The sequence below is a fragment of the Rhinopithecus roxellana genome, chromosome 11 (assembly GCF_007565055.1).
Source record: "Rhinopithecus roxellana isolate Shanxi Qingling chromosome 11, ASM756505v1, whole genome shotgun sequence".
NCBI classification, from domain to species: domain Eukaryota; kingdom Metazoa; phylum Chordata; class Mammalia; order Primates; family Cercopithecidae; genus Rhinopithecus; species Rhinopithecus roxellana.
Window position 1 is genome coordinate 119,813,512 of NC_044559.1, and position 12,940 is coordinate 119,826,451.

Sequence of the window (12,940 nt, forward strand, 5' to 3'; positions counted from 1 at the left end):
TTGGATTTTCCTTGATCTTGATTTTTAAAAATGAATAAATAAGGTCATAACTATAGGTTCTAATGACAATAAGTGATTTTAGAGAATTAAAAATAGTTGTATTTTAAGTTTTAATTATAATGCTTACTTTTCTTGTAGAACTTAAGAATCATTCAAGATGTTACCAAAATCTTGACATTACAATCTCTGTAGGAAATTTTAGAACTACATCATGTAAAGCAAGGACTTCCTCTCATTGTACTAGAAATTACCTCAATAAATTATGAAAATCCAGTCATGTTCCAATCAAAGCAGTTAGCAGACAATTACTAGTCATGAGATTTATGCTCCTTTGAAATCTTTTTCTGTTATAATAACTTTGAATTTCTCTTCCAGATGATACCAAGATAGCACTACATCTAAAAGATAATGGAGGTAGGAATTGATACTTTTCTTTCATAACCATTTTTAAAATATGAATTCATTTCATTTATTTTAATATAAGAAAGGCCATATGGACTTCTAAATAAAAGGTGAGGTTGTGTTTTATTCTCTGTTGGTATTTAACATGGGAAGGAGTCAGTGGGTTGGCTTCAAAGTGAAATGAAATCCTCGTCCTTGTGTTTGTCTATAAAACTATGTGACACCGATTCCCAATGATAAAGTGGAAAATTCAACTACACATCTTGCTATTCTTTGTTGGTCTAGTCCTTGCTGTATTATAGTGGTGTGTAGTTATCTACACAGCTACAGGTATTGGGTTCAATTGTGTTTTGCTAAATTGTCTGCTTCTTCAGCAGCTTCTATGCATAAAATTAGAAATAGAGCAAGTATGAAAACATATTGTCCTAGGTGTTTTTGTCAGCTCTATGAAGTAAAGAATAAAACTTAGATATTTGAAAGAATACCTCGTTGGTAACATACTTAAAGGTTTTCCAAGACAATTCAGAAATATCTATAATGGTACTTGAAAATTTGAGGGAAAAAAGTTTTACTGAAACAGTATTGTGAAAGACATTGACTATGTTTTTAGAAATAGATCTTTTTCCTTTCAAACTATGTTGGCTCATGTTTGCTGGGTCTTAATAAAAGAGATTTTCATTAGTAATTTTTTATTCAGCTCAGGAAAAGGGTGTCCTCTTCTTGGTAGCATCTTTTATGTAAGTGCGAGCCCGTTTTGACATTGATCTAGGCATGGTTTTGCCTTTAAAGCCCTAGACAATTTCTTGAGTAAGTCAAAATCCAATGTGTACACGTTAGGCATGTTTTTCTTATAATGGTAGAGAATAGTTTCAAAATCCCTCAGATTAGGTTAAGTAGCTAGTGATTTGCTTTCTAGGAAGCTGATTTGCTTTCTAGGAAACCAGGGCGAGTATTAAATGACCAGGGAGTAGGCAAGGCTAGGAGCAAAACTGCACATTTATTTTTTGGTCCCCCAGCTTCAGGAAAGAAGGTGTGGGGGAGGGGTGAGGTCCGTCGGTCTCCGGCAGGGGAGGCCGGGGGAGTCACCCGGTGGAGCTCTCGGGCTGGATTCCTACAGTCCCAACAGGAGTGAGGGCTGAGGAAGTGCGCCCAGCGCGCCCTCCGGGAGCGGCTTTTATGTCCTGGGCCTGGGAGTGGGCGGGCAGTGGGCGGGACATAGGCGGGTCAGGGGCGGGCGGTAGGCGTGGCTAGGCGGGTTCCGGTTTTTCTCTGACGGAGGTCGGGTTGCGCCTGCGCAGTCGACCCGTGCCTTTCCCGGGCGTGGGAAAGTTGACGGTGAAGAACCCGGAACTGCGCCATCTTGCCTCCGTTTGTCCAAACAGCTAGTACTTCTATGCCTTTTTAGGACATTGTTTATATCTCTGTATGTCTTTAGAGTTTATATCAATCCATCTGAAAGAGAGACCAGTTAGCCTCTTCATAAATACCATTATTGTATCAATTTTCTACTGTCTTGCATCATTTTGTAGTGTTTTATTTCATTCATTTATTATTCATCATTGTATTAATGCAGTAAGTGGATAGTTTTGGAAATGACCATCTGCGAAATATATACTAGCTAGAAATATATTAAAATCTTAGGGCATAAAGGGACTTTAGCAATCCTTCAATTCAGAACTGCCCAGAGGAGGATGTTAGTAGCATGTAGACATAAACCCTATGTTGGGGTTACCTCATTTTGAGGGAAGAGATGTGGTATAAAGTTAATGGAATGGGGGGAAGAGTCCCCAAGAGACTTCTCTTTTACTTGTTACATTTAAATCTTAATGTGGGTGGTCATTATATTTGTTAGATTTTTCTCTGTGCTTTCTCTCTTCTTCCTTTCTTTCCTTCCTTCCCTTCCTTTCCTTCTTTCTTTATTTTATCTAAAATATTCTATCCTGCTAATAGGGAAAAGAAAAAAAAAGGATTCTTGTGATCAAATAAGTGTAAGAGACTCTGGAAAAAAAAAAAATTAAAGAAATTTCCCTGCTGGAAAACTGAACATTCATTCATTCACTGATTTCTGCTCAATGCTTGCTAATTGCCAAGCACTGTTGCTGGCTTGGGGCTACAGAAGTGAACAAGGCTTACACAAATCTCTGCTTTCAGAGAACATGCATTCTGAGTAATCCTCAACACGGTTATAAAGAATTCATACAGGCATGTCTCCACTGCTTGCTCTTAACACTTTTTTTCTGTTTGTTTTGGTTTTTTTGAGACAGAGTTTCACTCATTGTTGCCCAGGCTGTAGTGCAGTGGCACGATCTCGGCTCACTGCAACTTCCGTTTCCCAGGTTCAAGCGATTCTTTTCTCAGCCTCCCGAGTAGCTGGGATTACAGGCGCCCACTGCCACACCTGGTTAATTTTTTTTTTTTTTTTTTTTTTTTTTTTGAGACGGAGTCTTGCTCTGTCGCCCGGGCTAGAGTACAGTGGCCGGATCTCAGCTCACTGCAAGCTCCGCCTCCCAGGTTTACGCCATTCTCCTGCCTCAGCCTCCTGAGTAGCTGGGACTACAGGCGCCGCCACCTCGCCTGGCTAGTTTTTTTTTTTTTTTTTTTTTTTTTTTTGTATTTTTAGTAGAGACGGGGTTTCACCGTGTTAGCCAGGATGGTCTCGATCTCCTGACCTCGTGATCCGCCTATCTCAGCCTCCCAAAGTGCTGGGATTACAGGCTTGAGCCACCGTGCCCGGCCAATTTTTTGTATTTTTAATAGAGACAGGGTTTCACCATGTTGGACAGGCTGGTCTTCAACTCCTGACCTCAGGTGATCCGCCCACCTCGATCTGCCAAAGTGCTGCGATTACAAACGTGAGTCACCATGCCCAAACAACATTTTTTTATGAATAGTATGTCATGGACTTCATGTTTTTGTGGAATATACTGTGATAAACAGTTTTCTAGAACATTACCAATTATCCCAATGAAAATACTTAGTTTTGTTTGAGCCATCGAAGAATCATAAAACTTCGAAGATTTTCTTAAAGCAGTGCCTTATGATGCCAAGCAATTGTTAAGTAAATCCTGCGATTTAAGCATAGGATTTTTGGTATACTAGAGAATCAACTGTCAGATTCTCAGATGATATTTACATAATTGATATGCAGCAGGCGGTCATGAGATTCCAAAATATCACAATTAGACTTCAAACTCTTTTTATGTCTATGGTTGTTAACAGAGCACTTTTCCTAAAAACATTCAAGTGCAGTTAGAACAGACCAGCCTGACTAGTATTAAGATAAATGGTTCTTCAAAAGGGTACTTAAGGGAAATCACACATTGCTTTTTATAGCATCCTTACTAAGTTAGTGTGCTATTGTTTTTTATTTTATGGAATGTGGAGATGCAGGAAGGATTACCAATTTAAATCTAACTTCATTATTTAATTAAGCATATTGAAAACAATTCAGTATTGTCCTTCCACTTCAATTGAATAAACATTTCTGCAAGACTGAGGTCATAATGAATAAGTGTGCCTATTTTAATGTTTTCTAACATTTACTGAGGTTGATTTTTAAAAACATGCAAACTAATACATTTTTGTATATTTATCTGTGTTGTTGCAAAGAACTTTAGCACATTTGATTTCTTGATTTAATTTATTTAATTGGGCCGTTGTTTTTTAAATTAAGTTTTGTTATGTATATTTGAGGTTTACAACATGAATTTATGGGACTATGTATAAAAAATACCATGTTACAGTAATAAAGCAGATTGACAGGTCTGTCATCTCACATAGTTACTTTTTGGTGACTAATTGACTGTTCTTAAAAGCATTTTTATTGAGGGGCCTGTACTTTTCTGAAAAAAGGATGCCATTTTTCAAAGTAGTCAGTAAGTAGCTAGAAAGAAATGACTGAATTTCCCAACACTGTCTTTTGTAGTTATTGCATTACTTTCTCTGAGTGTTTCTGGGTCATTTCCATGGGTTAAAATAGTTGATTTTCTTAGTGGGATCCACTGCTGACATGATTATACATTCAGTTTCCAGAAGATTTTTCTTTCATCTTTGATATGAAAGCATTAATACTTCTGAGCAGCTGGACACCTAAGTCACACAACAGGGTTTCTCATTGAGAAGACCCAGACTGAGTTACAATCTGCTAAGTCACTCTTGATGAATCTTCAATTGTGCAGTGAGTTTCCTGATACATTTATATTAGGTCCAGTTAGAGCCTCTTAAAGTTTCAGAATAGTTGTTTGATTGGAGAAGTTTTATTAGTCTTTAGGGTTGAGTAGAAATTCTAAGCTCTCTAAATAATTTGGAAAAAGGAACATGAAAAAAATTGAAACAAAGAGAAAGATACCTAATACATTCAGGTCTCTTTAGTAAGATAGAGCTTTGATTGACCATTGAAATGGCTGGTTCTAAAAATGCAGATGATCCAATGAAGTCCCAGCTACTCAGGAGACTGAGGCAGGAGGATTGCTTGAACCCAGGAGTTCAAGGCCAAACTGGGCCACATAGCAAGACCCTGTCCATAAAAAAAAGTTAAATAGAAAAATTAAAAAGAAGATCTTATGTAAAGACATCATTTTATCTCCAACTGAAATATTGCTAGTTACATGTGTAATATTAAGTTTAGAGTAATAGGTAGTTATAATCAAACAGCTTATCTTTCTCTTGTTTATGTGAAAAACAGAAGAGGAGGAATAAGAGGAGAAGGGAGAGGAAACAGAAAGGAAGAAAAAGTAGCAGAAGAAGAGGAGAGAGGAAGAATGTTTATTGAATTGAATGGTTGCTATGTTCCAGGCACCATTCTAAACGCTATATCTTTTTACTTCACACAACACCCCTGACTTGGTCTATTATTACTTATGCTTTATAGACAAGGAAACAGAGGTACAAAAATGTTACGTTATCTAGCTAGCACATGGCAGAGCTGGGATGTGATTCTATTTAGCCTTGATGCAAATTCGAAGTCTTCAACAACATCATGGTCCGTCTCTTTCACAGAATTGATTTTTTTTTTTTTTTTTTTTTTTGAGATGGAGTCTCACACTGTCTCCTGGCTGGAGTACAGTGACATGATCTCAGCTCACTGCAACCTCTGCTTCCTGGGTTCAAGCGATTCTCCTGCCTCAGCCTCCTGAGTAGCTGGGACTACAGGTGTGTGCCACCACACCCGGCTAATTTTGTAGTTTTAGTGGAGACAGGGTTTCCACTATGTTGTCAGGCTGGTCTCAAACTCCTGACCTCAGGTGATCCACCTGCCTTGGTTTCCCAAAGTGCTGGGATTATACAGGTGTGAGCCACCGTGCCCAGTCTAGATCTTTTACAATCAACCTTCCCATGGGAAATGCCACAATAAGCTATTTTACTTATACCTACTGTAGTGCACCTTTTCTATAACAGCTGATTCTACTTAAAGTATTTGAACGTGAAGTTTCCTATTCTCGTGTAATTGTGCATTCATTTCCATTTAATCCTTTCTGTGAAAATCACAATGCATTAATTCTCTTGTGTGTTTCAGTGTTGTCAGAATCCTTGGCATGTAACCTCTAAATTACAGGGCTGTAATTTACTGTAAATAATTTACTGTAAATTAGCTGTAATAAACTACAGGGCTGTAGTTTATGTTCAAAATCTGATTTAAGGTTCTTTAAGCCTTCTTGGTTTCTCTAGAAATATGGATTTAATTCACCTGTAACGGGTACCTAGAATCCTAGAATATATATATATATATATATATATATATTTATTTATGTGTGTGTGTGTGTGTGTGTGTGTGTATGTATGTACGTATTTTGAGATAGAGTCTCGCTTTGTCATGCAGGCTAGAGTGCAGTGGTGTGATCTTGGCTCACTGCAAACTCCACCTCTTGGGTTCAAGCGATTCACCTGTCTCAGCCTCCCAAGTAGCTGGGATTACAGGCACACGCCACCATGCCCAGCTAATTGTTGTATTTTTAGTAGAGATGGAGTTTTGCCATGTTGACCAGGCTGGTCTCAGACTCCTGACCTCTGGTGATCCACCCTGCTTGGCCCCCCAAAGTGCTGGGATTATAGGCATGAGCCACCAGCGCCCAGCTATATTTTTTAAATATCTGTATTTCTTTGAGTAATGGTTATATGCATTTAAAGCCACATTTTCTTTGGATTTTCAAATTCTAGCAGTAGCTTGCTGGAAGAGTTACGTTTTTTAAAAAATGACCTAGCTATATATTTTAGCAGGTACAACTATTAAATGTCTTCTTTGACATTTGGTTAGGTTGCTTCCAAGTGCCATTCACTTCCTAATTAGAAATGTCAATATCTTCAAGATGCAAACTGGATAAAGCTATGCCCAGGGCTGAGAAGAGGTTTGCAAGTTGAATCAATGGCACAATTTTTAATTGAAGACTAAAGTCTTCAACCAGATTCAACTCAGTATAGCAAATTGAATTGTGCCACTCTGCTATACTGCAGATGTTAAAATTATTTCAAGCTCTGAAATTCTGATTTGATTTCATTATTCAAAATTGGTTAACGAGATTTATCAAAGTACTGAAAACTGCATTATCTCTTGGTTCATTTAAATGTTCTTCTCTTTGATAGAGTTAAGGTTGCTTAAAAAATATGTAAATATAAGTTCTTAATTGTTGATAATATTTAAAGTATCAGCACTCCAGATAAGCATGATATCTAATACAGGTGATAGCATTTTTATCATTTCTTCTTATTGCTGGGAATTTTATGAAACCTGAACTCTGAAAGGCTGCATTATTAAGTCAGAGGATGGTGTCCCCATCAAGGAGATGCCAAAGTTGATACATTAAGCAGTTTGAAGATCATGATTAAGTCAATTCAGAGGTACAAATCTGCAAGGTGATTGATTTCTAAGAACTGAAACAGATACACTTTGAATGAAGTCCTATGGAATGGCTGGTCTAAATTCTATTTCTGTTGTGTTCAGCTTCCTATTTCTGAAGATATTATAAGACTTTTTCATCCCAAGATAAAATGTTAGAACATTATTCTGCCTTTTCCCTGGAATACTTCTAAGGTTATATTTTTATTACCATGTCTGTAGTGATAGATCAAGTGTCTAGTCATTTATCATTCAGTCAAATTATTTTTTGACTTTTATACATAAATCATCAAAGCAATGTATCTTTCCCATTTTTTTTCTACTTTTCCTTGCTTTTTTTCATACACTTCTTTTGTGTAGCTCATAGTCCTATAAGCAAAGGGAAACTGTTATTTCATTTTGACAAGCTATTGAATATCTATCACTTTTTGTTTTTAAAACTGTAAAACATCTTGACATTTAGTTTTATGTTTTGCTTTTTTTGACTACTTTTCATGACAGCACTAACCCTGTTCTAAGTGTATATGTATCATCATACTGAAAAGTTCTTCTACTTTACAATGTTAATTTGAAATTTCCCTGGAATTTAGGATTTCTCTCCCAAACTTTTATCTAGAGTTGTGGTTCTTAACATTTTCTGTACATTTACATCACCTGGTTCCAGTCTGAGATGTAATTGTTATTTTATTCCAGCTTATAAAATTTTTACACTCAGACTGTTCTCCAAAATAATTAAATATTAACCTCTAGGGCTGGAACCAGAGCACCAATTTTTTTAATTCCCAGATTATTCCAATGTTAGGTTGATAATAAATGGTCTGATTCAATGTTGCATAAATATTAAGAACCTTCAGAATCACTGTGGTGGAGAGTCTTGTTAAAATACATATTCTGATATGTAATTCTGGGATGAAGCCCAAACCTTTGCATTACATTTTTTACAAGCACATTGATAATGCAGTTGCCACCAAGCCACAGACTACACTTTAAGTATCAAGAGTTGAATGGATATTTGACCAAAAGAAGAATAACGTATTTTACTCTGACTCCACCCATTGGTCCATTGGTCCTCACCTATACCTCCAGGCTCTCCTGAAACAGTATTTTAATTGGTGACAACAAGAAATTATGTCTATCTACATGTAGAAAGTGCATCTTACTCTGCCGACGAAAGAAATCCAAAAGCATTATATCGATTATACCTCCTAAATCATGTTAAATACAGAAGTGAAAATGAATTCATTTAAGCCAAACTTGTCCAACCCGCAGCAGCTATTGTTGGTGTCAGCGTATTTTATATGTGATCCAAGACAATTCTTCTTCCAGTGTGGCCCAGGGAGGCCAAAAGATTGGACACCCCTGATTTAAGCTGTTGACAGATGTATTTGTTTTAGTAAAGATCGTTAGTATTTTGTATTTTGTTGAACCATATGAAATTGCTGATTTTTACAAAACACTTTTGACCTAGAAAGGTTGCAGTTTCATTGTTCATCCTAATAGCTTGACAAATTGTTGTCCAGCATAGGAAAATAAAAGAAAAAGAAAAATCACATCAGGATATACTTTTTCCACTGTAGGTTAATTTGTAGCTAGAATGCGTAGTTAGAGTTTTTGCTGCTGATAGAACACAGAACAAGATGATATAGCAGAGTGCCTCTTAGGAAATGCACATGGATGGCTTCCACAAAGTAGCTCTAAATGCACTTTCCATTTGCCATCAGCAAAATGCTTGACCACCTCTCTCTGGTGGATACCTACTTTCCTTTCCGTGCCCGCCTCCTGTCTCATTTTCTACCTGCCCTGTTCCTATCAGAAACCTAGACCAGGGAACTTCTACTGGAGGAAAGAAACTTCCATATTCCATTAGATTTTGGAATCTGAGACATATGAGGGGCTCCAGGAACAGGTTTTGTGTTACCCAATATTTCTTATGCCCCTTCTCAGTGTGTTCTCCATGTGTGAAGTGATTCTTTTTTAAACGTGAAATGTCTAGTGACTATGGGAGATGGCCCTATACTACTAAAATATGTATGTCACTAAAACATTAATTAACTTTGATGCTGAATTGATTCAACTTGGTTTTATTTGCTTGAGAAACATTTCTTCAACTATTGTGTGCCAGACCCATTGTTAGGTGATGAAGATGCGAAGACCTACACACTCTGACGCCTGTCCTAAAGAAGCAAGTGGCCTAATGGGATGACATAGAGAAGTAAATTGATATTTAAGTATAGTGTGAAGAGTGCAAAGATAGAATCAAGAAAAACTATAGAAGAACAGAGAAGAGGTATCTAAACAAAAATAACATTACAAGAATAGGTCATACTTGATCCAAGTTTTGAAGTATGGGTAGGATTTCTGAGAAAAGGGATAGAGGAAAAGAATTTCAGGAAAGGGATTGACATAGAAAGAGGTTCAGAAGCATGAAACATCAAGATCTGATTGGGTAACTCTAAAGAGCTGCCAGATTTGATTTCCCTGGGGTAAAGATATATACATAGTACTCTATGGCTGGTGAGGCTGAGAAGGTGGGCTTATTTCTCAGCCTCACCAGCCATAAAGTATCAAAATAAGTGCGGTGTCAGCATTCACAGTCTTTTATGCCAGACAATGGAGTTTGAACTTTAACCTAGAGACCTTGGGAACCATTTGTGTCATTTTGATAAGGGAGTGTCGGGACATGTTTTACATGTTTAGTAGTTGACCCTTGAAGTATTGAGGGAACAGGAGGGACCGGAGTAAGAGTAAGAGGCCAGAAAATCTAGTTAGGAGGTTATACTAGTAATCCATAGAAGCAGTGGTCAGAGGCTAAAATAAAGTAGTAGTTGACAATGGGAATAAAAAAAGAGAATGCACATGAGAAGTATTTACTAATGAATTAGAAGCTACATAGGTTAATATCGGATTGGATGTGTGATTTATGTCATAGGAAAGTGACGAAGGTGGTTCCCAGGACATGGGTGTAAGTTATCTGGGTGGACAATGGTGCCATTGAATAGGAAATACAGGAAGAGAAAGGGGGTAAGCAATGAATTTAATTTGAGCATGTTAATGTTGACATCTGAATGAAAATGTCAGTAGACATTTTTCTATATAAGCCTGAAATTCACTTAGAAATGTAACCATAAGATACAAATTTAGGCATCAGCAGCATATAAATGATAGTTGAATTTAAGGAGAAGAATTAGGTATGGGAGGATAGTATAAAGATGAAAAGAGTGGCCAGGCACGGTGACTCATGCCTGTAATCCCAGCACTTTGGGAGGCCGAGCCAGGTGGATCACCTGAGCCCAGGAGCTCAAGACCAGCCTGGGCAACACAGGGAAACCCCGTCTCTACAAAAAAAAAAAAAAAAAAACGAAAATACAAAAATTAGCCAGGCATGGTGGCACACACCTTTAGTCCTAACTACTGGGGAGGCTGAGGTGGGAGGATTGCTTGAGACTGGGAAGTCGATGCTGCAGTGAGCCATGATTGCACCACTGCACTCCAGCCTGGGTGACAGTGAGTCTTCAAAAAAAAAAAAAGAAAGAAGAAAAAGAGGAAGAAAAAAGGAAGGAAGGAAGGAAGGAACGAGGGAGGGAGGAAAGAAGGAAGGAAGGGAGGAAGGGAAGGAGGGAGGGAGGAAAGGAAGGAAGGAAGAGGAAGGAAGGAAGGAAGGAAGGAAGGAAGGAAGGAAGGAAGGAAGGAAGGAAGGAAGGAAGGAAGGAAGGAAGGAAAGAATGGAGAGAGGGAGAGAGGGAGGAAGGAAGGAAGGAAAGGCCAAAGACTAGGGAGGGAATACAGGATTTAAGGTTCTATGAATAAAATCAAGAGTGTCATAGAGACAGCAAGAAAACAAAAATGTTTGGTATCACAGAAACCAAAGGAGAAGAAAATTTCAAGGAGGAAGTAGTGAACAGTGTCAATGTTGCAGACAAGTCAAGTTAAAAAAACACACACAGAAAAGTGACCATGAGATTTGGTGGCATAAAGACATTATTGATCTTGACTGGATTGCATAACAATCCACCATTGTACAATCTCCAGGCAGAATTTGAAGATTCTGTGGACAATGAGGAAATTGGAGTCCCCAAGGACAGACTACTTTTTCAAGAAAAAGGGAAGAAGGGAAGTAGAGATTCTTAATTTTACCCGTCACAGGTGCTAAGGAGAAACACCTCATAAAGAAGAAAAAGAGTCATGGAGTGAAGTGATATATCCACACGCATGGGTGGGGCCAATCAGCATGAATGAGGGTAGGGAGACAGGAGGGAGAAGTTCAGGGGATTTTGTCTGAGATCGCTGTTTTCTCTGTATAGTGAGACACAAGTAATATGGTGAAAGTGAGTGGGAAGAGGGCAGAGGTCACGGTGTTTAGGAGTTGAAAGACCCATAAAACATGAAATAGGAATGGGAAAGAAGCCAACTGCTAATGTGTAAAGGGCTCATCAGGGTCTGTTTGCAGCCTCCTAAACTTGGTAGCATTCCTTGAGGTTGTATGACTTCACCACTACATTTTGTTCACGTGTGCTTGAATTAGCCATGCGTATAATTCATGTAATACGTTGATGTTGACGGGTGATGGAGAGAAAAGATATGCTAGTCTCAGAATGGCATAGTGCTTTAAAGACAGTTTAATCCATTAGATGGCAAATTTAGTTTAATCTTCTTCTAAACAGCTAGGTTTTCAATGGCTTGCTGCTCGCAATACGACTAATTTTTGCTTTAGTTTTATTCTTCAGAGCTCAAAATTATTATTTGTGCAAGCTTTTGAATGTAACTTGGGTAGTAAGGACAGCAGTTAATTACGTGAAACTAATTTATAACAGTTTTGTAAGCTACTGTGACCAAATAGTACTTCAGTTACAGTAATAAATTAACAACTTGTTGGATAAAGTGTCAGCCATAAGTGATTTTTAACACAGTTAACATACTCACCAACCACTAAAGGAAAAAAATGCAAAAACATACAGCTCAAAATTCATAGAAGGAATTTAAATGGAATTCTAAGAAATATTTGTTTAACCTGAAAAAGACAGGAGAGAAGGAACAAAGGACCATAAAACAGATGAACACAAAGAACACAAATAGCTAAGTGGCAGACCAAATACAACCACACCGGTAACTATTTCAAATGTAAATAAAATAAGCACTTTTATTAAAAGCATAGGCTATCACACGGACTTTTAAGAAAGCCAGACCCAGCTCTACGCTGTGTCTAAGAAATGTACGTGAAAAATAAAGACAAAGATATAAAATGCTTCAAGATAAAATTATAGAAAAATATATATACTGCAAACATAACCACAGAGAATCTGAAGGTCCTATATAAATATCAAATTAAGTAGACTTAAACTAGATTTAAAGACAAGGAGAATTACCAGAGGAAAATATAAAAAGGTAAAAAAGGTGTCAGGCATAGTGGCTCACACCTGTAATGCCAGCACTTTGGGGGGCCGAGGTGGGCGGATTGTTTGTCCCAGGAGTTTGAGACCAGCCTGGGCACCATGGTAAAACCCCATCTCTACTAAAAATACAAAAAATTAGCTGAGCATGGTGGCGTGCACTTGCAGTCCCAGCTAAACGGGAGGCTGAGGTGGGAGGATCTCCTGAGCTCAAGAGGTCCAGGCTGCAGTGAGTCATGGTCACACCAGTTCACTCCAGCCTGGGCTGCAGAGTGAAACCTTGTCTCAAAAAAAAAAAAAAAAAAAAAAAGGAAAAAAG

General features: G+C 37.9%; 1 protein-coding gene across 1 annotated transcript in view; it reads left to right on the plus strand.

Moving 5' to 3' along the window:
* The window catches only part of PLXDC2 (plexin domain containing 2), a 459,866-nt gene that overhangs the window by 401,118 nt on the left and 45,808 nt on the right, over positions 1-12,940 (plus strand). Inside the window, exon 12 of the mRNA XM_010385741.2 lies at positions 376-414. Within this exon, the coding sequence (XP_010384043.1) occupies positions 376-414 (39 nt within the window). The remainder of the gene's footprint in view (positions 1-375; positions 415-12,940) is intronic.